Source organism: Rhinatrema bivittatum, chromosome 3 (assembly GCF_901001135.1).
Source record: "Rhinatrema bivittatum chromosome 3, aRhiBiv1.1, whole genome shotgun sequence".
Classification (NCBI taxonomy): Eukaryota; Metazoa; Chordata; class Amphibia; order Gymnophiona; family Rhinatrematidae; genus Rhinatrema; species Rhinatrema bivittatum.
The window spans coordinates 275,886,194-275,911,210 of record NC_042617.1 but is presented as its reverse complement, the minus strand read 5'-3'; the positions used below and the strand labels follow the sequence as shown (position 1 = coordinate 275,911,210).

Genomic DNA, 25,017 nt, shown 5'->3' with positions numbered 1-25,017 from the left:
GGGATGGCTTCCATCAACTTCAAACCGTGCGAAGGTTAAATCCTCAGGCAGAGACTTCCTTCGCTCTTCTAAAGAGTCTTATGGGAGGAACCTCAGAGCCTTTGGAGGATGACTCCATGGTATCATCACCCCAGGGGTGATAGGGACCCTCATCCTCACTGTACACAACAGGGGATAGGGCCCTAAGTACTCGGCCTTCATCCAGAGGTGCAGGCACTGGCAAAGCTGGACCGGGGGCTACAGGCCTCAGAATCTTTGCTGGCCTGGGTGGAGCTTCCTCCTCTGAGAAACTGGCAACCACCATATCGTAAGAGGTAGCTGCGGTACCCCGAAGGGCACCAATACTGTCTTGGAAACTGACGCCAGCTGAGTCTAACACTGATGAGCACATTGAGCTTCTCTAGCAGTGATTCCAGGATGGACAGTACCGGCTCTGGTGCCGTTGATACCAAAGGACCGATGACCTGCAGCACCTGTTCCACCGCCAGCTGGTTTCTCTACTCCAGCTCCTCCTCAAAAGGGAGGGAGACAGGATGGAAGCAGTCCAGAGAAAGGTGACCAAAATGGTGGGTGGTCTCCAAATGACTTATGAGGAGAGGTTGAAGGAGTTGAGGGGAGATATGAGACAAACCTTCAGATACCTGAAAGGTTTTAATGACATACAAACAAACCTTTTCCTTTGGAAAGAAATCAGTAGAACTAGGGGTCAAGAAATGAAACTCCAGGGAGGATGATTCAGAATCAATGTCAGGAAATATTTCTTCACAGAGAGGGTGTTGGATGCTTGGAATGCCCTTCCGGAGGAAGTGAAGACAAAAAAAACAGTAAAAGATTTCAAAGGGGCATGGGATAAACACTGTGCATCCCTAGAGGATGAGAATGAAGAAAAGAGTGCATGGGAGTAGCTTGCTGGTGTAGCAATAAGCCTTATACTGTTGATGTAACTCCATCATTGCTCTGTTTCAATAGTGGTCAGTCTCCGGCACCCCTATCTGCTGATGGCACCAATGGTCCCGTCGATGGCGTGGTGTCCATCGGTTGGCTCAGAGGTCTATCAATGCCAATGGTTTCAGTTTTCCTTGACCCAAAGAGCTGTTCCATCTTGAGCCGAAGACATCCGTTTGGAGTCATTTGTGCACATAAGCGGCAACACCAGATGTCATGCTATGCCCACAGAAAACATTTCTCATGGAGATCCATAAATGGACATGGTCCTTGGGCACCGCCGAAAACTAGACGTGGCTATGATGGGATGAAATAAAGGATGCAAAATCAAAATTGAAGCCAGGGGGTATAGATGGCTGGCTGGCACTGAGGCACTGCCGTCACAGGGGAATCAAATGCAAAAGGAAACTTACCAATAAACGATGAAAACCCTGACTAGGAGTGCTATCGGGGATGGACAGAGGGACCTGGCCTCAAACAAAAAAAACCCCCGCAAAAGAAGCGAAGAGAAAGTTTTCCAAAAACAGCCAAACAGGTCAAAATTAGAGCTCACAAACCGCGATGCTGCAGCTCCTCAGAAAAAGAAAGACTGGAGGGGACCCCGCATGGTCACGTGGTATAGGGCATGCTCAAAGTGCCAAGTCAAAGTTCTAGAATCTTTGACATAAGTTTTCCATGTCAGGGCTCCATCTGATGTTGTCACCCATGTGTGAGGACTACTAATCTTACTTGTCCTTGGAGAACTGGTCATTATGCAACAGTAGGAAATCTTTGGTAAGAATTTGCTTTCAACCAATGCAATAGGGGTGGGGAACAATCAAGCCAGGCAGGCCTAAACTGAAGACCACAATGAATATACCATGTAGTTAATAAAAACATTTATTTGCATTTATACAGAACAACCTGAAGTCTAATGTATTTGACTTACTTTATTTTTTTTTTTTAGTACAATGGCTCATTGGGAGGCAGGTGTAAATCAGAGAACAAAGAAAGACAAGCAAGTGGGGTCATCTACAGGAGTGTATGTATTGCCATCCTTTCTGAGAAGCATGGATGTTTCACAACACGTCAACTTTCCATCACAGCTCTCAGAAACGTGGCAAGCAACAAAATAAAACGCACCATGGATTAACAATCCCCCACCCACATATACGCTGAGCTGGCAAGCGTCATTATAAAATCTACCTAAACCAGGGAACTGCTCAGACAGGGGTTAGTGTATCCCCACTCAGAGCAATAAAGAAAAAACAACCTCTCCACCTCACAAATGCACTGCATACAGAATCCCCCTACCAATCATCCTGTATCACATCCAAACCAATAGCTGTTGCATGCCTTAACAGTGGCTTCAGAGGGCTTCTGAGTAGGAAGAGGGGGAAGACTGAGGACTTATTGGGTTACTGAACACTCTTCTCTCCCTTCCCCACTCCAACTGCCTCTAGAAACACAACAGGAAATAGGAAAAGACCACAAACACCAGGGGAAGGGGCATTAGCCTATTTTTACCTTCTTGACCTATGACAATTCTCTTTAGATTACAGTAGTTCTAAATTCTTAAAATTTAGAATCATTGCAGCAAGGGGAGAAGAGCAAATGTATTGTGCAGGGGGGGGGGGGGGGGGGAGAAAAGTGCTTCAAACAGTAAGAAGTCCATCATGAGAAAATACAATCAAATAAATCCAAAAGAAGAAGTATAGCCTGCACATATTATACTCAGGACAGAACAGAACTAACATGGCGTGACTTCAGATATCAGATTAATCAAACAAAACAAACGTGTTGGATATGTCACAGCCAGCAGCACTGAGGAAAAACATCATTGGGTTATGTACACTCTCAAGGTAAGAGGAAAAACAAACAAGAGACCAGAATCAGTCATCAGGTTATTCTGTGGGGAAAGGATGGGGCCAAGTGGTTCACTGGAGAGGTCTACAAAGCAGCTGACATTACAACATGATTTATTTTACTTTAAAGGGGCAGGACCTGCTTTCATGACTTAAGAGGTGTTTGGAGAAAACTAAATAGTAATGAAAATAATTTTTAAAAAGGGGAGGCTCATGCAAATTCTTCTGTGTAATGCAGCATCCTACCCCAAGCCAGAGCTTGTTTTGGAGCCTGGCACCCCAAAGAAAGCAAATTAATCGAGTTAATGCAGTAGTGAAATATCCCGTGGCAAGCAATCAGGGACCCTGGCTTAGGTCAGATTTCTCCTTCCTTTGTTTACTCCATAAATAAGAAACCCTTTTTGTCCTCAGTGCTCAAGATCTTATCTGATATTTTTAAGCAGTCTTTCAAGGCCCCTTGAAAGGAAGGGCATACTGTCTCTAAGTGCCCCCCACTGTTTCTTCTTAGCCAGACTTGTTGACAAGCTGCATAAGGCCACTGGTGCTCATGGACTTCGGTCTCTCCAGCGGGAAGCCCAGAGCTCGGCTCCAAATAAGCTGGGCCAAGACCCCCAGAGCGCGGGAGACCCCAAAAAGGACTGTGTAATAGTTCATCTCCTTCATGCCGTAATACTGCAGAGAAAACACACAAAAACAAACACATATACCCCAGGAAGGAAGTTAGAGAAGCAAGACAAAGCCCAAAATAGCTTAAACACTAACTGTGCAGCTTTAAAAATTACAAAAATCCTGAATACTTCAGGATAAACTATTTTGCATGATCTGTAACTGTAGGGAAACTTATTATTCAAATTTTAAAGAAATGTTACAAACCGAACTATCAGTACATTATTGCTTTAAACCCATTTCTGAGCCCAGAATCTCACTTTTCAAGTCATCCTTTACACTTCACTGTCAGGTTTTGTGTAGAATATCTTGACTGCCTGAGATGCTACAGCAAATTTTCACCATCCCACTGCTGTTCCTTGTGACCTTGGGCAAGTCACTTCACCCTCCACTGCCTCCAATACAAGCTTAGATTGTGAAACCCTCTGGGGACAGGGAATTAATGTATCTGCTTTTAAGTGTCAAAGGTGGAATATAAAACAAAATCAAACAAATTATACTACAAAGAATATTGTGCTTTTCACTTAGTAAATACTTCACAGCACAGTGCCTCCCCCACCTCCCTACTAACTTGAAATTATTAGTAATAGCTGACCTGTAAGAGCACTCCACTGTGTGCATCCACATTGGGCCAAGGATTCTTGGCCTTGCCCTGCTCCAGGAGCACATCAGGTACAATCTTGTACAGCTGAGCTACTAGTTTAAACATGGGATCATCTGGAAGGTGTTTTAGGGCAAATTCCCTCTGGCAAGTATAGCGAGGATCAGTTTTCCGTAACACTGCATGCCCGTAACCAGGAACAACCTGCCATAACATGGGAAAAGAAAGAAAAGCATAAACAGAAGGAAAAACACCAGCTCATTCAAAAACCCATAAAAAGCATGTGCGTGTGTATGTTGTGATTGAAGGATGGGTGAGGAGCAGGAAGAGATACAGACATGCACGAGTCTCCTTCCACTTCAACACCCATCCCCAGTTTTTGGCATATCTGTTCCTTCAAAATCAGTGTAAGGAAGTCTCAAGCAGGGATTATAGCTACACTAAGGAGGACTGATGTCTGCTACTAGAGGTTGAGGGGAGATCAGAGCAGATGCTGCTGGGAGATTGTACAGTGCATTCATTCTTACTCTGCCAGAATTGAGGGTATTCCAGATGAACTCCCTCAGTTTGTCATCAGGCACAGTTCCCCCCAGCTCCTTCTGAAGATCTGTCAGCCACATTAGCACCTCCTGTAAAGCAAGAGTGGTTGTTTGTAAGGCTGGATGCACAGAAATTGAACTGCTATCCTCAAATACCAAAACTCCATAAAAATGACCAAAAGTCAAAATTCTGTACCTGGTTAGCAAGACCATGCAGTGGCCCTGCCAGCCCATTCATAGCTGCAGCAAAGCTGAGGTAGGGGTCGGAGAGGGCACTGCCCACCAAGTGGCTGGTGTGAGCACTGACATTCCCACCTTCGTGATCACTACAGGAGGAAGAGATTTGCATTGGTTAATGGGAGGTCAGAAACATCACTGCATCTATTTCATTACGTTCATGCTTTGGAAAGAGTCATTCCCACACCCCATTTTTTCAGCTCTGTCCTCAGATGTGCTGATAGACCTGGGCATTAGGGCAATTTCCTGCAAGCACAAAATCTGTCCAGGTTCTACCATTGGAAAATCTGACTAACGCAACATACAAGGTCCATTTCAGTCAAAGCCTTGTGGATAATCCAACAAAGATCACTGCAACTGAAACCAAAGACAAAAAGGAACTAGACATTCTACGGGATGCTCTCAGTGATTCCACTATCAAAAGGTGGAAGACAGTACTAAGCAACATTTGGCATCAAGATGCAGGTCCCCAAAGGTAGGCAGAGCTTCAGAGTCTCAATGCGTGGATGAGACGATGGTGCAGGGAAAAGGAATTTGGTTTTGTAAGGAACTGGGGAACCTTTTCCGAAAGGACGGGCTCCACCTTAACCAGAGTGGAATCAGGCCGCTGGGGCTAACTTTTAAAAAGAGACAGAGCAGCTTTTAAACTAGAACAAGGGGGAAAGCAGACAGTCATTCAGCAGTGCATGGTTCAGAGGAATGCATCTTTGAAGGATACCAATGAAACAGGAGAGTTAGGGCATCCTAACAGAGAGGTTCCAATAAAAGCAAACATAGTCCATGTGCCTATAAGTAAAGAATCACCTGAGCTAAAGAATTCCAAATTATTTCCATCAACTGGAAAGCAGGTTGTTAATAAACAAAAAAATACACTTTGAAATCTGTATGCCAATGGAGAGTTAGAGTGTATAACTGTAAATGAGAGAGAAAATTGGCATCTCAGAGACCTGGTGGAAGGAGGATAACCAATGGGACAGTGCTATATCAGAGAACAAATTATATCGCAATAATAGGGAGGATCATCTTTGTTGGGGTGTGGCATGTTATGTCCAGGAGGGTATAGAGTCCAACAGGATCATACAAAAGACTAAATGCTCAGTAGAATCTATATAGGTAGAAATCCCATGTATGTTGGGTAAGAATATAGTGATAGGAGTATACTACTGTCCACCTGGCCAAAATGGTGAGACAGATGATGAAATACTAAGATCAGGGAAGCTAACCAATTTGGCAGTGCAGTAATAATGGGAGATTTCAATTACCCCAATATTGACTGGGTAAATGTAATATCAGTACATGCTAGAGACAAAGTTCCTGGATGGAATAAATGACTGCTTTATAGAGCAATTGGCTCAGGAACCAAACGAGAGAAAGAGCTATTTTAGATTTAATTCTAAATGGAATGCAGGATTTGGTGAGAGGCAACGGTGGTGGGGGCCACTTGGCAATAGTGATCATAACTTTCAAATTTGAATTAACTACTGGAAGGGGGACCATATATAAATCTACAGTTCTAAAACTAGATTTTCAAAAGGGAAACTTTGATAAAATGAGGAAATAGAAAAAAAACTGAAAAGTGCAGCTGCAAAGGTTAAAGGTGTCCAACAGGAGTGGACATTGTTTAAAAATACAATCTTAGAAGAACAGTCCATAACTATTCCACACAACAACAAATCAATTGCCAGCATGGTTAAAAGGTGAGGTGAAAGAGGCTATTTTAGCCAAAAAAAACATCCTTCAAAAATTTGAAGAAGGATCCATCTGAAGAAAGTTGGAAAAAGCATAAGCATTGTCAAATTAAGTGTAAAACACTGATAAGGCAGGCTAAGAAAGAATTTGAAATGAAGTTGACCACAGAGGCAAAAAAACTCAAAAACTTTAAAAAATATATCTGAAGCAAGAAACCTGCGAGGGAGTTGGTTGGACCGTTAGATGACAGAGGGGTTTAAAGGGGCTCTTAGGGAAGATAAGGCCATTGAGAGACTAAATGAATTCTTTAATTCTGTTTTTACTAATGAGGACATTGGGGAGATACCAGTTCGAGAGTTCAAGGGTGATGAGTCAGATGAACGGAACCAATGGAGAAATTACTTACCTGATAATTTCGTTTTCCTTAGTGTACACAGATGGATTCAGGACCAATGGGTATTGTGCTCTCCTGATAGCAGATGGGAGACTGAGTCAGATTTCAAAGCTGACATCAGCCTACATATACCCGTGCAGCATGCTTAGCTCTTCAGTATTTCTCCGTCTCCCATAGCAGATGCAGACACTATCCAAAAGAGAATAGTGTAACATTTACAAGAAAGAAGAAAAAATTTTACCTTTAAGAAGAGAGCCCCGCTTCTCCTGCGGTGAAACCTAACAGTCCCTCCCTCAGTCAAGACTTTCCTGAGGTCGATTCGCTATCCCTCAGAAGTGAGCCTTAGTCCGCCAGCCGATTCCCGGCGTGGACGTAGCACCAAGGGTGGCTAAAAGGCAGTGTGTGTAGATTCGAGCCTCTCCCCACCCACCCGCAGCTGGAGACCGCCCAGCACGCGACCAGTAAGCGCCGAGACCAGGTAAGGTAGAAACCTTTACTTCTAAGTCTCCGGTTTCCAAGGCTCGAACAGCCGTACCGACCTTCCTCAGATGAGGTGTAAATTGGGTTGAGCAGCCTCCCTCTGGCTAGGCCCCAATTTGGTGCGAGGGTCCACACACATGGAGACCCTCCAAGGGGGGGGTCGCCATCTTGTCACTGGGGTCATCGGCGCCATCTTCCCCCCTCACCATCGATACATGCGGAGCAGACCAGAAGCCTGAGGCGCCTAACTTGAGTGCATCCATAGGGATATATGCTTAACTGCGCGCACATCTCAGTTGTGTGCCACACGCACAAAGTCCACTGCCCGCATGCGCATGAACTGCGCATAACTTCTGCGCTCTCAACACGCACAAGTAAGAGCATCCGCGCACATAACTCTCGCATGGATGAGTTTAAACCCTTCACGCGCACAAACAATGGCACCTCCATCCAAGAAGGCCAAGGGACCCTTCCTTTGCCTAGCCTGCCACTTGAGAGCTGCGCAGCCTGAATTAGAATCCCTCCTGTGCCAGCAGTGCCAATAGAACCAGGGAGAACCAAATCAAGACCTCCCACAGCCAGGAGAGGGATCTGGAACAACTGATGAGGGCACCCCGGACCTAACTATGTCCAACTCTGCGCCCCCACAGGAAAGTTCCTCCAGGGCTTCCACTACAATCCCTCCTGGTATCAACATGGACCCAGGAACCTTCTCCTGCGTGGAACTTTTCAAAGGGCTGCAAACCTTTGTCCAGGTGCAACCAGCCCCGGCTGTCCACCTGGCTCAAACTCCACCGGCAGCACAAGCCCTTCCCAGCACCTCCCGAGGCTCTCTAGAGGTGCCTCTCCTACCCAAGAGCATCCCGGATGGGGATCCAAACACATCAGATGAGGAAACAGACTCCCTGGAAGAAGGGGAAATCCCCCCAGGGATTGAGCCATACCGGACCATGCTCAGATTCTTCCACAAGGACGAATTACCAGTCCTCGTGTCCCAAACTATGAAGACACTGGGTCTCCCAGGCACGGAACCTACATCGGAACCGAAAAAGAATCCCATGTTAGTGTACCTCCGTAAAGCCTCATACTATTTTCCTATGTTGGAGCCCATTAAGGAACTGATTGACCTGGAATGGAATGCTCCAGAGGCCAGTTTTAAAGGGGGACGGGCACTAGAAGCCCTATATCCGCTGGAGCCCACGGCCACGGAACTTCTACACTTCCCTTAAAGTGGACACTATGATCTGTGCTGTTTCAAAATGCACCACGATCCCTGTGGAGGGAGGAGCGGCACTGAAGGACACCCAAGACAGAAGGCTGGAAGCCATCCTTAAGCAATCCTTTGATGTTTCAGCAATGATGCTACAAATTGCCTCCTGCTGCGCCTTGGTGGCACATTCCTGTTTGATCCTCTCGCTACCACGCTCGGAGAAGCAATGGAACCTGCGGTCTCCTTTCTCGCCAATGCTACCGCAGACCTCGTGCGCACATCATCCAGGGGTGTCGCCGCCGCAGTGGCAGCCAGAAGACAATTATGGCTCTGAAATTGGTCAGTTGACACGACTTCCAAAGCGAACCTCATTAAAATGCCTTTTAAGGGATCTCGCCTGTTCGGGAGCGAACTGGAGAAATTAGCCAACAAATGGGGCGAATCTCCAGTACCACGATTACCTGAAGACAGGAGCAAAAGAACATATCAGCCCTCCTTCCCCAGAAGAACCAAGGGTAGATGATCGCAGCGTTTTAAACCTTACAAGAACACACAGTCCCAGACACCTCGTTCTTCAGGAAGGTCTCAGTCCTTTCGCAACAGGCACGTTAGGAGAGGAGCAAGCTTAGGGGCAGGCTCCGGCCGTACCCTACAATGAGAAGACGCAGCCCCATCCACAGGAAGACATAGGGGGCAGACTTACCTCTACCATCTTTGGTAGAAGAGGGTAACATTGGACAAGTGGGTCCTAACTATCATTCAAGAGGGGTACTCCCTGGAATTCCAAAGCATCCCCCCAGACAAATTTATGATATCACCGTGCCACTCCCACTCCAAGAGACTGGCAGTGGGTACCACACAGCAAGACTATTCAGCCTGAAGGCAATAGCTCCAGTGCCCACGTCTCAACAAAATACTGGCCACTATTCCATCTATTTTATTGTTCCCAAGAAAGAAGGAACATTCCGGCCCATCCTGGACCTCAAGGCCTTCAACAATTACCCTGAAGGTACCACACTTCTGCATGGAAACCCTATGCTCCGTTTTAATGGCAGTACAACCAGGAGAATTCTTAACCTCCCTGGACCTATCCGAAGCCTACCTTCACATACCGGTCCATCAGAACCGCCAGCGCTTTGTGATACTGGGCAATCAATTCCAATTCCAAGCGCTACCCTTCGGACTAGCTACCGCTCCCAGAACCTTCACCAAAATTATGGTGGTAGTAGCGGCAGCATTGAGGAAAGAAGGAGTCCTGGTACATCCTTACTTGGACGATTGGCTGATCAGAGCAAAGTCTCCAGATGAGAGAGTCACCACGTGACCAGAGTCAAGAACCTACTACAAGAGCTTGGGTGGGTCGTGAACACAGCCAAGAGCTGCCTACAGCCCTCCCAGACACTAGAATACCTGGGAGTCCGGTTCGATACCAAGCAGGACAAGGTCTACCTTCCCCCTCCAAGGAGAAGGAAACTGATGGGCCAATTGCAAAACCTGTTGAACTCAGCTTGCCCCAAGGTATGGGACTACCTTCAAATCCTCGGCCTCATGACATCAAATCTGGAAGTTGTTCCATGAGCAAGGGCTCATATGCAACCACTACAATGCTCCCTACTGTCACGATGGAATCCAGTGTCCCGGAACTACTCAATTCACCTCCAGCTACCGACAGAGGTTCGGCATCAGCTTCAATGGTGGCTACAGGAAGAACACCTAAGCAGAGGCATAAACCTATCTGCACCGAAGTGGAACTTACTCAACACGGATGCAAGTCTGCGAGGGTGGGGAGCCCATCATCAGGAACTAACAGCCCAGAGACAATGGAACAAACCGCATGAAAGCTTGAGCAGTCAGACTAGCCTACCCGCGATTCAGCCACAGACTCCGAGGCGAGTGTCAGTCATGTAGGACAACGCAACAACCGTGACCTACATCAACCGCCAGAGAGGAACCAAGAGCCAGCAGGTGTCTCTGGAAGTAGACCCTCTCATGGAATGGGCAGAAACAAACCTGCAAAGGATTTCGGCCTCCCACATTGCGGGAAAAGACATCTCAGCGGATTATCTCTGCAGAGAGCCTAGACCTGGGGGAATGGTGCTGGCGGACACAGCCTTCCAGCTGATAGTGAATCGATGGGGTCCCCCAGCCATGGACCTCCTAGCAACTCGTTGCAATGCCCAAGTCCCCAGATTTTTCAGCCGCAGACGAAAACCACAATCTCAAGGAATAGATGCTCTTGTCCAGAACTGGCCAGAGGAAGACCTCCTGTACGCCTTACCACCCTGGCCACAACTGGGCAGGGTCATCCACAAGATTGAGCACCACAGGGGACTAGTCCTATTAGTCACCCCGGATTGGCCAAGACGACCATGGTACATGGACATGTAAAGACTTGGCGGGGAATCCTCTGCGTCACCGCCATACAGGGATCTTCTTCAGCAGGGACCGATCTCCCAAGAAGACCCGGCTTGATTCTCTTACGGTATGGCCCTTGAGGACTAACCTAAAGCAGCGCGGCTATTCAAAAGCCGTGATTGACACCCTGTCTGAGCACGCAAGTTCTCCACATCTGTCTTACATACGGATCTGGAGAGTATTTGAAGCCTGGTGTGAAGACTGTGCCCCCCTTCTGAGGACAGCCAAGATTCCCACGATCCTAGAATTCCTACAAGACGGCATGCAGAAGGGGTTGTCTCTCAGCTTCCTCAAGGTTCAAGTCGCTGCACTGGCCTGTTTCAGGTCTGAAGTGGACGGCATCAGACTATCAGCTCATCCTGACTGTCTTCTTTCAGGAAGCGAGACAACTACAGCCACCACTAAAATGGCCGGTGCCTCTATGGAACCTCAACCATGTACTAGACTTCCTAGCAGGGGAGTCCTTCGGACCAACAAGCAGCCTGTCTCTACGCCTCTTGACCTTAAAGACAGCATTCTTGATTGCTATATGCTCAGCTCGGCGCATCTCCGAACTTCAAGCATAATCCTGTCGAGAACCGTTCCTCAAGTTCACCCAGGCACCAAACAGCTGTGCACGGTACCATCATTCCTTCCAAAAGTGGTTTCCCAGTTCCATATGAACCAGACCATATCCTTCCATCACCAGATAAACACAGGGATTCGGAAGACTCATGCCTCCTTCGCCAGCAGAATCCTAGTCCGATACCTGAAGAGATCGGAATCCTTGCGCAAACCTGATCACCTGTTCGTTCTTCACAGCGGGAAGAAACAAGGGGAAGTGGCATCGCAGGTGACCATAGCCCGCTGGATCAAAGAAGTAATTAATGCAGCCTACAGAGAGGCAGAAAAACCACTACCTCTACAGGTCAAGGCGCATTCTACAAGGGCCCAGGCAGTCTCCTGGGCTGAAATCAGGCTGCTTTCGCCAGCCGAGATCTGTCGGGCGGCAACATGGTCCTCCCTATACACCTTCTCCAGGTTCTACCGCCTGGATGTCCAGGCCAGGGAGGAGACAGCCTTCGCAAGGACAGTGCTAAGTGGGCCATGGCCAGCCTCCCACCCGGTAGGGGAGCTGCTTTTGTACATCCCATTGGTCCTGAGTCCATCTGGCTACACGCTAGGAAATGGAGAATTTGCTTACCTGATAATTTTGTTTTCCTTAGTGTAGACAGATGGACTCAGCATCCCGCCCTCAGCTGCACCAGAAATAGAGAACCTCTGATATCACTCTTGAGACTGTACAGGTAAGCCATGGCCTACCTCTCTGTTAAGACACCCGCAGTTACCTAGGTGTCTGCGTTTATTGTTATATATATATATATATATATATATATATATACACATATGCACGGGTATATGTAGGCTGACGCCAGCTTTGAAATCTGACCCAGTCTCTCATCTGCTATCAGGAGAGCACAATACCCTCCCATCTGCTATCAGGAGAGCACAATACCCATTGGTCTTGAGTCCATCTGGCTACACGCTAGGAAAATCACTGAACCAGGAAGATGTAGTAGGCCAGATTCACAAACTAAAGAGTAGCAAATGACTTGAACCTGATGGTATGCATCCCAGAGTGCTGAAGGAACTAAAAAATGAAATTTCAGAACAATTAGTTAAAATTTGTACATAAGAACATAAGAAATTGCCATGCTGGGTCAGACCACGGGTCCATCAAGCCCAGCATCCTGTTTCCAACAGAGGCCAAACCAGGCCACAAGAACCTGGCAATTACCCAAACACTAAGGAGATCCCATGCTACTGATGCAATTAATAGCAGTGGCTATTCCCTAAGTAAACTTGATTAATAGCAGTTAATGGACTTCGCCTCCAAGAACTTATCCAAACCTTTTTTGAACCCAGGTTCACTAACCACATCCTCTGGCAACAAATTCCAGAGGTTTATAGTGCATTGAGTGGAAAAGAATTTTCTCCGATTAGTCTTAAATGTGCTACTTGCTAACTTCATGGAATGCCCCCTAGTCCTATTATTCGAAAGTGTAAATAACCAATTCACATCTACTCGTTCAAGACCTCTCATGATTTTAAAGACCTCTATCATATCTCCCCTCAGCAGTCTCTTCTCCAAGCTGAATAGCCCTAACTTCTTCAGCCTTTCCTCATAGGGGAGCTATTCCATCCCCTTTATCATTTTGGTTGCCCTTTTCTGTACCTTCTCCATCCATATAAAATCATCCACTGTACCTGAAGACTGGAGGGTGGCCAATGTAATCTCAATATTCAAAAAGGGCTCCAGGAGTGATCTGGGAAACTATAGACCAGTGAGCTGACTTCAGTGTTGGGAAAAATAGTAGAAACTATTCTAAAGATCTAAGTCACAGAACATATAGAAAGACATGGTTTAATGGAAAACAATCAGCATGGATTTACCCAAGGCAAGTCTTGCCTCACAAATCTGCTTCATTTTTTTTTTAAGGTGTTAAAAGTAGATAAAAATGAGCTGGTAGATGTAGTGTATTTGAATTTTCAGAAGGCGTTTGACAAAGACCTTCACGAAAGGCTTCTGAGAAAACTAAAAAGTCATGGGGAGAGGGGGCGCTGTCGGCCACGTGACTGGATGGCTGTGTGAGCAAGGGGCTCCCGTCCCGCTCCTCCTTGCAGGCTAAAGAACGCTTTTGAAAAATGTGCAAACCGCGATATTAATACCCCCATCGGGAAGACTGAATGACGCTGATCAACTACATACCGACTGCTCATCCAAAAAAATAGATATTTGAGAGCTGGGACCGCCACACGCGCCGGTGTAGCTGGGCTGAGATCCACCCGTTCGCCATTTTGGAACTGCTCAGTGCTGTGACACTTCTGCCGGGGTGCTACAGGGCCTGCCGGATCGCCTCATTTTATGCTGAGCAAGCACAATCTAAATTGTTTGATGCACCGGGCCGACAACGACCGGGGACGTGGTGAGGCATCCCTCGACCAAGCGATACCATTGGAGATTACAATCTCCGTGGCGCGCAGGAGCGCCACGTGGCAACGAGGTGAGCTTGCGATTAACCCAGCCTGCACGTTGTTCGCGTAAAAGCATGGGAATGAGTGTATCGGAGCGGCTGCCTGTGATTGCCGGTGCACATTTCAACATCTAAATAACGGGTGTACACCGACCCGGCGGGCCCCGAACTGCATGAGCAACGGAGGAGGGGCGCGAGAGCCTGGAGACCAAATCAGCCTTTTTTAAATTACTGCGGGAATATAATCAAGGCCTGTAGAGACGGCCAGTTGAGATCCAGGACTGCATAAGTGGGACTGTGGCGCGATCACGGCATTGAATTGAGAGACCTGCGAGGGGGCACAGAGGAAACCAACAATAACCAGAAATTAGGAGCCCAGTCCGGCCAGCGTGACTGGATGAGGAGTCGGGGGAAGAAACAGACAGCCCGGTACATTGTTTTCCTGGCAGATGCAGCAAAGGTGGGCTTCACGGAAGGCTATATTCTGCCATTCTGATATCGAATTATTTCAGTAAGGGGCATCGCGCTGAGGCCTGCCTCTCAGGGTTTCTTAAAGAGAGGCCTATACAGTCCTTCTACAGTGAGTTGCTACCAGAGGACCCGGCGGCACGAGCGGTGCGGAAGGAGGAATCCAAGGGAGGAGGTTTGTGACCCCGCTTCAGCCTTATCCCCGAAAAGCACATTTGAATTGTGGTAGCCCAGACTTAACAGTTTATTGTCGGATTCTATAAAAAAAAAAAAAAAAAAAGCGGGGCTGCGTGCAGCAGGGGGATTCACGATTGTATTGAATAGGAAAGGAGTGGGCACTCTCACCAGTGGAGGGGCTGGGCTGGGATTATCCTCCCATTTCTCGTGGAACTGACCAGACACTTCACAAGCTAATACTACTGAAAGGGTCTCCCTTTCATTAAGCTGATGGCTGCCAGGAAAAAAAGTGATCTACAAAAATTTTCATTTACCAAAGTGGCGGCGGAGATGCGGCACTCAGGGATGGATATAACTGAAGGTCCTGAGGGGAGTGGAGGGGGAGACTCTGATTCTGAGGCGCCGCTACTATCCCCACAAGCATCTCAGGAGGGGGCGTCCTCCCTTTCGGACTTACCGACAAAGGACACGCTGAGAGATTGGTTTATCGAACTTCGGGCAGACATGAAACAGAACAAAGAGGAATTGCTACACTCCTTTTCTGAATTGAGAGAGGACTTTATGGCGCTGGGACGCAGGGTCGATGATTTAGATGTTCAGGTGGAAAGCCATGAGGCAGTGCTACAGACCCTAACCCAGAAAACAACCGAAACCCATACTGAGCTGCTTGTTCTGCAGGATAAGCTGGAGGACATGGAAAACCGCTCGAGGAGAATGAACCTCCGACTGCGAGGGATACCCGAACTGGCAGACTTTAGAGACAGCATGGAGACTGCAAAATTGTTTTGCACCTTTCTTCTTGACCAGGGGGAAGAGAGAGAGGCGTCCACGGGCAGAGATCCTGCACGAGAAACACTTACAATAGAAAGAGCGCACAGGGCACTGGGAGTTCGCAGAGATAACAAGCCGAGAGATATTATAATAAATTTCAATAGCTACCTGCAAAAGGAAAATATTCTGGCGCTGGCCCGTAAGAAGAAGCAGTGGACTTGGAGAAATACTACAGTATCGGTTTACCAGGACTTGGCAGCCAGTACGTTAAAAAAAGAGATATGAATTGAAAAGTGTCACAGCAGCTCTACGTGCGGCAGACATAAGATACAGGTGGAATTTTCCCTTTTCGCTGTCTTTTCAAAAGGATGGGACGACATATCGGTTGAAAACCATGAAGGAAGCTACGGAGGCCTTTCATCAGGCACATCTGGAACCTCTTCCGTCTACTTCAGAAGAACCAGCCACAAAGATTCGGGGGGCTGCGTCCTCGCACTGGCAGCGTGTAGAACGTCCAAGGAGGAAAACAGCTTCCAGAGTTTCAATGATGGACAAGGCAATGTTGCCGGACTAAATGGCCTGAATCAGAATACTCAAAGGCTATAGGACTCTCTGGACAGGGAGGGTTATTGCATAGTTACTTCAAATGACTCAATTGAGGTGCAGCGGACTGCTGGTAGTTTTAGGAACGGGGGAACAGAAAGAGAAAAAAAAAAAAAAAAAAAGAAGGTTATGCACATACTTGATAGCTTACATACAAGCGTGGTGGAGGAAAGGAGGAGCGGGAGGGGGGGGGGGTGGTCATCTGGTCTGAGGCCTGCCCCCAAATGCAGATCCGGGTGGGGAAACTCCGGGTTTGCGTTCTCATGACAGGTGAAGGCCCAATTGGGGTCTGGGGGATGGATGTGGGAGTGGGGGGGGTCGTGGGGGAGGGGTGGGGAGTCGGTGGGGAGGGGAGGGCGGAGAAGGGGGGGCTTGAATATGAGTTGCCTGATGGCTTAAGCCGTTTGATTCACTGTATTCCTTGTATTTTTCTGGGAACGTTCCAGTATGGTATGGTACACATGCGGGGGAAGATAGGCACGGGGGCCTTAGCTGGGAAGGCTTTCGTGTGGATTGCAAATTTAGCAAATCTAAGTTGTTTTTTTTTCTCACTGTGCTCTGTCTAGCACACTAACTCGTATAATCTCATGGAATGTATGTGGTATTCATACCCCGATCAAGAGACACAAGATCCTACAGACATTAAAGCGTAAAGGGACTGACATAGGTTTTTTACAAGAGACACATCTTACGGACATAGAACACACTAAATTAGCTGGAGGCTGGGTAGGAGGGGTATACTACGCCTCGGCCACTACCCGATCAGCGGGGGTAGCGATTTTGGTTAATAAACTTTTACCATATCAAATTCGGAAAGAGATTAAGGATCCAGAGGGCCGGTTTCTTATATTGATTGGGGAATTATACACTAAACCTTTAATATTATGCAACTTGTATGCCCCGAATACTTATAGCCAAAAATTTTTTCAGGAGGTGTATCAACACCTCCTTCCATATATTTCAGATAATATTATTATGGGAGGAGACTTTAATACGATTCAAGACGCTCTCTTAGACGCCTCCCGGACCAGGCGCAAAGAGTATGGACTGGGAAGGGGACCGGCTCACTTAGAGAAAACCCTGCATTTGGTGGATCCGTGGCGTACTTTGCATCCCGGGGAAAAAACTTTTACTCACCTGTCCCGGGCGCATGATACCTATTCCCGTATAGATTTTTTTCTCATCAGCTCCCATATGTTTCCTTCGATACAAGCGGCGGGTATTGAGGATATTATTATATCAGATCATGCCCCGGTTTGGCTAGATGTACAGACAGGGCGTCCTGAACAAGGAGCTCGACTGTGGAGATATCCCTACTACCTGGCTGAAGATAAGCATTTTAAGGAATATTTAACAAAACGGTGGGTGGACTATGAATCCTTCAACCAGGCGCATGTTGAACAGCCAATATTATATTGGTATACCGCTAAAGCGGTTCTCCGAGGAGATATTATCGCATATGTGGCACATCGGCGGAAGAGTTTGAATAAGCAGGTCTTACTGTTGACTGAACAATTACGCAAGGCCCGGGTGTGCCTGGTCCAATCACACACGAGACAAAATAAAGATAATTACCTATCGGTGCAAAATACGCTAAATTCAATACTACACCAGAGAGCAAAAAAAAGTATTTTATATTACCAACATAGGTTGTATCAACATAGTAATAAGGCGGGTAAATTAATGACTCATTTGATTAGATCTGCGAGAGCGACTCGGTTTGTGACGGGACTGAAGAACGAAACGGGACACGTGGAAACAAACACCCGCACTATATTGCGCCTCTTTCGAAATTTTTATCAGCAATTATACAGGACGGAGGGTTGGTCGGAAGAGGCGTGCAGACAGTTTTGTGAGTCTCTCCCGATTCCTATCCTCACAGAGGAACAAAAAATGGCTTTAAATAAGCCAATTTCAGAGGAGGAAGTCCGGAGGGCTATTTATACCTCCAAACGCTTGAAGACCCCGGGACCGGATGGTCTCTCGGCTGAATTTTATAAGGGCTTGCTTGATAGGGTGACGGGACCTTTAACCTCGCTTTTTTCCTCTTTAATTCGGCAGGGCAGTTTTCCTCCTCAGATGAATGCAGCCCATATCACTCTCATTCCGAAACCGGGAAGGGACCCCCTACAGCCAGATGCATATCGTCCTATATCGTTGCTGAATTGTGACCAAAAATTGTTAGCAAAAATTTTGGCAGATCGCCTCGCGGTGGTTTTGCCCTTTCTTGTGGGATCCCATCAAGTGGGATTTGTTCGAAGGAGATACGCCCTCTCCAATCTTCGACGAATTTTGGTGGCAATGGAAATATGTCGTTTTCAGGATACTCCCTATTTGGCTATTAGCTTTGATGCCGAAAAGGCCTTTGACCGGGTGGAGTGGAGTTATCTGTTTTATATTTTGAGGCACATGGGCTTTGAGGGCTTGTTTTATGAGGCAGTGCAATTATTGTATGAGGATCCACAGGCGTCTATCTTGGCTAATGGTGATAGGTCAGAAATGTTCCCTATCAGGAGGGGCACTCGCCAAGGATGTCCCTTATCTCCGCTTCTTTTTCTGTTGCAATTGGAACCGCTGTTGCTTACCATACAGAGGGCACCTGGTATACGGGGAGTGCGATTCGATAGAGAAATCTTTAAATGTGCAGCCTTTGCAGATGACCTTCTGGTATTTTTAACAGAACCAGTTCGGTCTTTAACCTCTCTGCTCACGGTGATGGGCTCCTTTGGAGTCTTTTCGGGGTTCCGCATGAACGAACATAAATCTTCTGCCCTGGCCTTTCCAGACGCGCTGAAGGAGCGATGGAGAGGCTCTTTCCCATTGAAATGGGCCACGGACTCCTTTCGCTATTTGGGGGTGCGAGTGCCGGTTGACCCTTCTCTGGTGTACAAAGCTAATGTGCCGAGTCTAATTCAATATACACAAGATACACTTGCTATGTGGCGAAATCTTCCCTTGTCTCTGTGTGGCAGGGTCAACATATTTAAAATGGTTATTCTACCCAAATGGTTATATTTATTTCAAACTCTTCCGCTTCATTTGCGAAGAGGAGATGCGTCTTTAATTGATAGTTGTGTGCGGAAATTTTTGTGGAGGGGAGGTAAGGCGAGAATCCCTTTGCTTTGGAGTGCCGAATCTGGCGTTGTACGCTGTGGCATGTAACATGCGTATTATTCGGGATTGGTTACTTGGCATCTCGTCACATACTAGTTTTACGGCGGAAAGTGCCCTTCTCCACCCGGTCCATGTTAGTTATGCGCTCCAAGCGGAATCAACACGAATCCCCCCCGTGCTGGTTCAGTCTAGGGTGGTCATGCCGATACGGCAGGCCTGGGTCACATTGACTAAAGCTCTGCAAATCCCGAGAGTCAGTGCATATTTATTGCCAGTTCATGGGAACACTGACTTCTTACCAGGGATCACCTCTCCACAGTTTCGGGCATGGAAAAAGGTGGGAATTAACTATTTGGGGCATTTGTTGACAGAACAGGGAGACGTGAGGTCCTTTTCTGAAATGCAGGAGAGTTATGGAAGGGGAGTGATTACTGTATTCCCTTATCTCCAAATTAAACATTATATTAATACCATCCCTATGGCATTTAAACTAATCTCGACTTTTCAGAAACTGGAGACCTTGTTGGCCCTCTCTAGAAATAAAGCACTTTCCTTATCAAATTACTATCAACAATTACAACGCCTGAAGGGGGTAGAGATGTTCTCCATATCGGCGGACAGATGGAACGCGGATGGGGAGTTTGTGGTCACCGCCTCCATTTTGCGTACCTGTTATGGTCGGATTGCCAGGATCTCGTATAATGTGTATTATAGAGAATTGCAGTACAAATTTTTGGGAAGGGCATATATTTCGCCACAGATGGCAAAAAGGCAACATATTGCATTGTCGGGTTCCTGTTTGCGGTGTCGACAGGAGAGAGCTACTTTGGCTCATGCTTTTTGGGCCTGCCCTGTGGTCCAGGTTTTTTGGACCCAGATTGCACACTATCTAGCTACTATTTTACATATCTCTATCCCAATTGCGCCCTTGTGGATTTTATTTGGGTGCATACCTCCGTTGCGAATACGGGATCCTGGCATCCGGTTATTTCTGCACAAAGCTAGTGTGGTTGGGAAACGAGTGATCCTCATGACTTGGAGAAGTGCGGAATCTCCTTCATTTTGGGCATGGAGGAATGTCTTATATACAATGATGCAGATGGAACAGATGTCCGTTCGACAATCCCCTGTACAACGTAAGCGATTTCTTAGTGTTTGGGAACCATACATTCAGTCTCTTCCACATGTTGCTAGAAGTCGGATCCTTAATGAATGTATGTAGTCAAGTGGGAAGGGAGACTGGAGTGTTCTTCTTGGTCTTATGGGATGGGACTGGAAGGTTTTTCTTTTTTTTCGGGACTGTGACTGGAATACATGGATGTGTATTTATCTGAAGGGGAATGGGGAGGGGGGGAGATATAGAAGTTATGCAGTTTAGCTTACGGATGTGGTAATGTTTACTGGAAATGAGATAAATGATTGCTCACTTCATGAGGTGGGTAAATTTTGACTATCACACATGCTTGGGGGGGGGGGGAGGGGGGGGGGGGGGAAAAGGTTGGGAATCCAGTAAGATAGCTTCATTGTTCCATTTTGTGGGCCTTAACATGATTTCTTCATAGTTGAAAGTTTATAGTTATAGATGGCATTGGACCCTTTAGGACGTGACTGGAAGGCCTATTTATAGAGCCCCCTTGATAGGGGACATGTTATATGTTGTATTTAACGACTGCAGAGTTGATTGTGATGCTTATGCCATGGTTTAAAGCCTACATGTATTGTATCTGTTGGTTTCTCAATAAAAAACAAAATAAAACAAAAAAAAAAAAAAAAAAGTCATGGGATAGGAGGTGATGTCCTTTCGTGGATTACAAACTGGTTAAAAGACAGGAAACAGAGTAGGATTTAAATGGTCAATTTTCTCAGAGGAAAAGGGTAAACAGTGGAGTGCCTCGAGGATTTGAACTTGGACTGGTGCTTTTCAATATATTTATAAATGATCTGGAAAGGAATAAGATGAGTGAGGTAATCAAATTTGCCGATGATACAAAATATTTCAAATTAAATCACAAGCAGATTATGATAAATTGCAGGAGGACCTTGCTAGACTGGAAGATTGGGCATCCAAAAGGCTGATGAAATTTAATGTGGACAAGTACAAGGTGTTGCATATAGGGAAAAATAACCCTTGCTGTAGTTACACGATGTTAGGTTAGGTTCCATATTAGTAATTCCCAATAATAATCTCATCTTCTTTTTATCATTCTTGTAAACCTTAAAAAGATTAAAAAATATTAACAAAAAAAACTTACAAAAAACAGCATAAAATAAAGTGAGTGGGAGGGAGGTAAGTTAATGATTATATCATAAAGAAGAAGCAAGGCCGTGGAGGCATGCATTCAAGTATATGAAACTTACCTTTCCCCGCATTAAAATATTTTTCAAAAAATAAAAAAAATTGAGTCTGAACATAAGTTTAAGGTTTACAAGAATGATAAAAAGAAGATGAGATTATTATTGGGAATTACAGATTAAACAAGTTGTTTGGTCTCATCTTAGTGGAGATTGGAAGGTTCCATATTAGGACACCCAGTAAAAAGATCTAGGCATCATAGTGGATAATACATTGAAATCATCGGCTCGATGTGCTGCAACAGTCAAAAAAGCAAACTATGTTAAGAATTATTAGAAAGAGAATGGTGAATAAAATGGAAAAGTATCATAATACCTCTGTATTGCTCCATGGTGAGACTGTACCTTGGGTACGGTGTACAATTCTGGTCACCACATCTCAAAAATAAAAAATATATATAGTTGCAGTGGAGAAGGTACAGAGAAGGGCAACCAAAATGATAAAGGGAATGGAACAGAATCTCTGAGGAAAGGCTAGAGGTTAGGGCTGTTCAGCTTGGAGAAGAGACGGCTGTGGGGGGGATATGATAAAGGTATTTAAAATCATGAGAGGTCTAAAAGGGGGTAGATATGAATTGGTTATTTACTCTTTCAGATAACTGAAGGACTAGGGGGCACTCCATGAAGTTAGCAAGTAGCACATTTAAAACTGAGAAAATTCTCACACTCAATGCACAATTAAGCTCTGGAATTGTTACTAGAACACGTGGTTAGTGCAGTTAGTGTAGCTGGGTTTAAAAAAAGGTTTAGTTAAGTTTTTGGAGGAGAAGTCCATTAACTGCTATTAATCAAGTTGATTTAGGGAAAAGAAAATTAGGTCTTACCTTCGATATTTTTCGTTCCTGTAGTACCAAGGATCAGTCCAGACTCCTGGGTTTTGCCTCTGCACCAGCAGATGGAGACAGAGCAAGATTTGACTGGCTCTGTCAAATACCAGGGTGCCATCCACAGTCTGCCAGTATTACACAATGTCAAAGCAGAATGACCCCTAACTGAAAACTAACTATATACAGTAATCTTAACCGGGAAACTGGTGGATCACTGGCCAACAAACCGGACCCGTAAAAGAGTTTAACAAATGGGAGTACATCACATATCAGGTAAAACAAGGGCAGAATCAGAAGCAGCGAACTCTCCGAAACTTTTATGCACACAGCAGGCAGGACTCTGGACTGATCCTTGGTACTACAGGAACAAAAATTATCAAAAGGTAAGACCTAATTTTCTTTTCCCTGTATGTACCGGATCAGTCCAGACTCCTGGGATGTACCAGAGCTTAAACCTACTTGGGCTGGGATCTGGAGAGTCCTGCTCTTAATACACCTGCTCCGAAATTGCCCTCCCTTGGATCCTGGACATAGAGCCGATAATGTCGCGCAAAAGTATGCAAAGATTTCTAAGTTGCTGCTCTGCAAATCTCCTGTGGAGAAATCTGATGACACTCCGCCAAGGAAGCTGTCTGGGAGCGAGTGGAATGCGCCTTCAGCCCCACCGGCAGGGCCCGACCACAGAGCTTATATGAGGAATTTATGGCCTCTTTCAACCAACGGGCGATGGTGGTTTTGGATGCCATATTACCCCTCTTTGGTCCATTCCAAAGGACGAAGAGATGATCCGACAATCGAAAACCATTGGTAGCTTCCAGATAACGCAGTAGCAACCTACGGACATCCAGCTTTCGTAAATCCTTCGAAGGAGAATCCGACCTATCCAGGTCGGTAAATGATGGTAGCTCCACCGACTGGTTCAAATGAAAGGAGGAAACTACTTTTGGCAGAAAAGATGGGACCGTCCGCAAACTAATTCCGTAATCAGAGATACTCAAAGGCTCCCTGCAGGACAATGCATGAAGTTCAGAAACCTGGCGTGCTGAGGAAATTGCCACCAGGAATACTACCTTCAATGTGAGATCCTTTAGCATTGCCCTCTTTAGTGGCTCAAAAGGGGGCGCACACAAAGCCTTAAGGACCACATTTAAATTCCAGGATGGACATGGAGAATTCAGCTGAGGGCATAAATGTTTCTCCACTCGCAGAAACTGGGCAACATCGGGGTGAGCTGCCAGAGTCCTCCCATCTACAGAACTGCGTAAACAGAGGGCTGCTACCTACACCCGCAAGGAGCTACAGGACAATCCCTTAGCTAAACTGTCCTGTAGAAAGGCTAGAATACTGGAAACTGATGCCCGAGTGGAGACAATCACACGCGAAACGCACCACGATTCAAAAACCTTCCGAACTCACACATAAGGAAGTCGACATCTTACGCGACCTCAGGAGGGTGGACACCACTGCGGCCGAATAACCTTTACCTTTAAGACATCACCTCTCAAACACCATGCCGCTAGACAAAAGCGATCTACCTGATCGAAACAAACAGGCCCCTGGTGAAGGAGGTTCGGCAGAAACAGAAAGCGCAGTGGGCCCTCTACCGCGAGATTGACTAGATCCGCGAACCACGGCCGACGGGGCCACCAGGATTACCTCGGATGGATGGCTCTCTATTAGACGTAGTACCTTGCCGATCAGCGGCCAGGGGGGAAAGACATACAGAAGGACTGTCGGCCAGGGCAATGCCAGAGCATCCACGCCCTCTGCCCCCATTTCCCTTCGCAGAGCAAAGAAGTACGGAGCCTTGGCATTCTTGAAGGTCGCCGTGCCCCATCTATCGCAGATGAAAAGCCGTCCGCAAGCTCCCAATCTCTGGGGTCGAACTGATTTAGACTCAAAACATCTGCGTGTATGTTGTCGACCCCTGCTATGTGGGACGCAGCTATGCTGGCTAGGTGCCGTTCCGCCCAATGAATCAACAGGCGAGCTTCTAACGCCACCGGATGACTCCTGGCCCCCCCCCCCCCCTGACGATTGATGTAAGCCACTGTGGTCGCATTGTCAGACCGCACCCTGACAGACTTCCCCTGAGGGAGGAAGGCCTGCAACGCCAGGTGCACCGCTCTGGTCTCCAAGTGATTGATCAACTACTAAGACTCGACTGGGGACCAGAGCCCCTGCACCGATTTCCACAAGCACACCGCTCCCCAGCAGGAGAGGCTCGCATCCGTGATGACCACTGTCGAATCCGGCACCACCAGCAGGACGCCCCGGAGCAGATTGTCCGAGCACAGCCACCAAACTAGACTGGATCGTGCCAGGTCCATCAATGGTAATGGAAGGTAGAACTGCTCGGACACCGGAATCCAGCAGGAAAGTAATGCCGATTGCAAGGGACGCATGTGCGCAAAAGACCAAGGAACCAATTCCAGCGAAGCCCTAGCATCTGCAAGTAATCCCAAACCGGCGGCGGTTGTTTCTCCAGCAAGGACCGGACTTGTCCGTTACTTGAGACTGCGATCAGAGGTGAGATAGACCTTTCCCTGATGGGTGTCGAATAAAGCTCCCAAAAACTCCAGCGACTGAGAGGGAATGTGTTGACCACCCAACCGAGGGACCTCAACAACTGTAGCACCCGGTGGATTGCCAAATGGCACTGGGTTTCAGA

General features: G+C 46.8%; 1 protein-coding gene across 2 annotated transcripts in view; it reads right to left on the bottom strand.

Moving 5' to 3' along the window:
* Positions 1-1,808: 1,808 nt before the first annotated feature.
* The window catches only part of CS (citrate synthase), a 106,955-nt gene continuing 83,746 nt past the window's right edge, over positions 1,809-25,017 (bottom strand). For both annotated transcript variants that reach the window (XM_029594704.1, XM_029594705.1), the window contains exons 8-11: positions 4,792-4,921; positions 4,584-4,685; positions 4,051-4,260; positions 1,809-3,461 (exon numbers count right to left, since the gene is read on the bottom strand). In XM_029594704.1, coding sequence (XP_029450564.1) covers positions 3,294-3,461; positions 4,051-4,260; positions 4,584-4,685; positions 4,792-4,921 — 610 coding nt within the window. In that variant the 3' untranslated portion in view covers positions 1,809-3,293. The remainder of the gene's footprint in view (positions 3,462-4,050; positions 4,261-4,583; positions 4,686-4,791; positions 4,922-25,017) is intronic.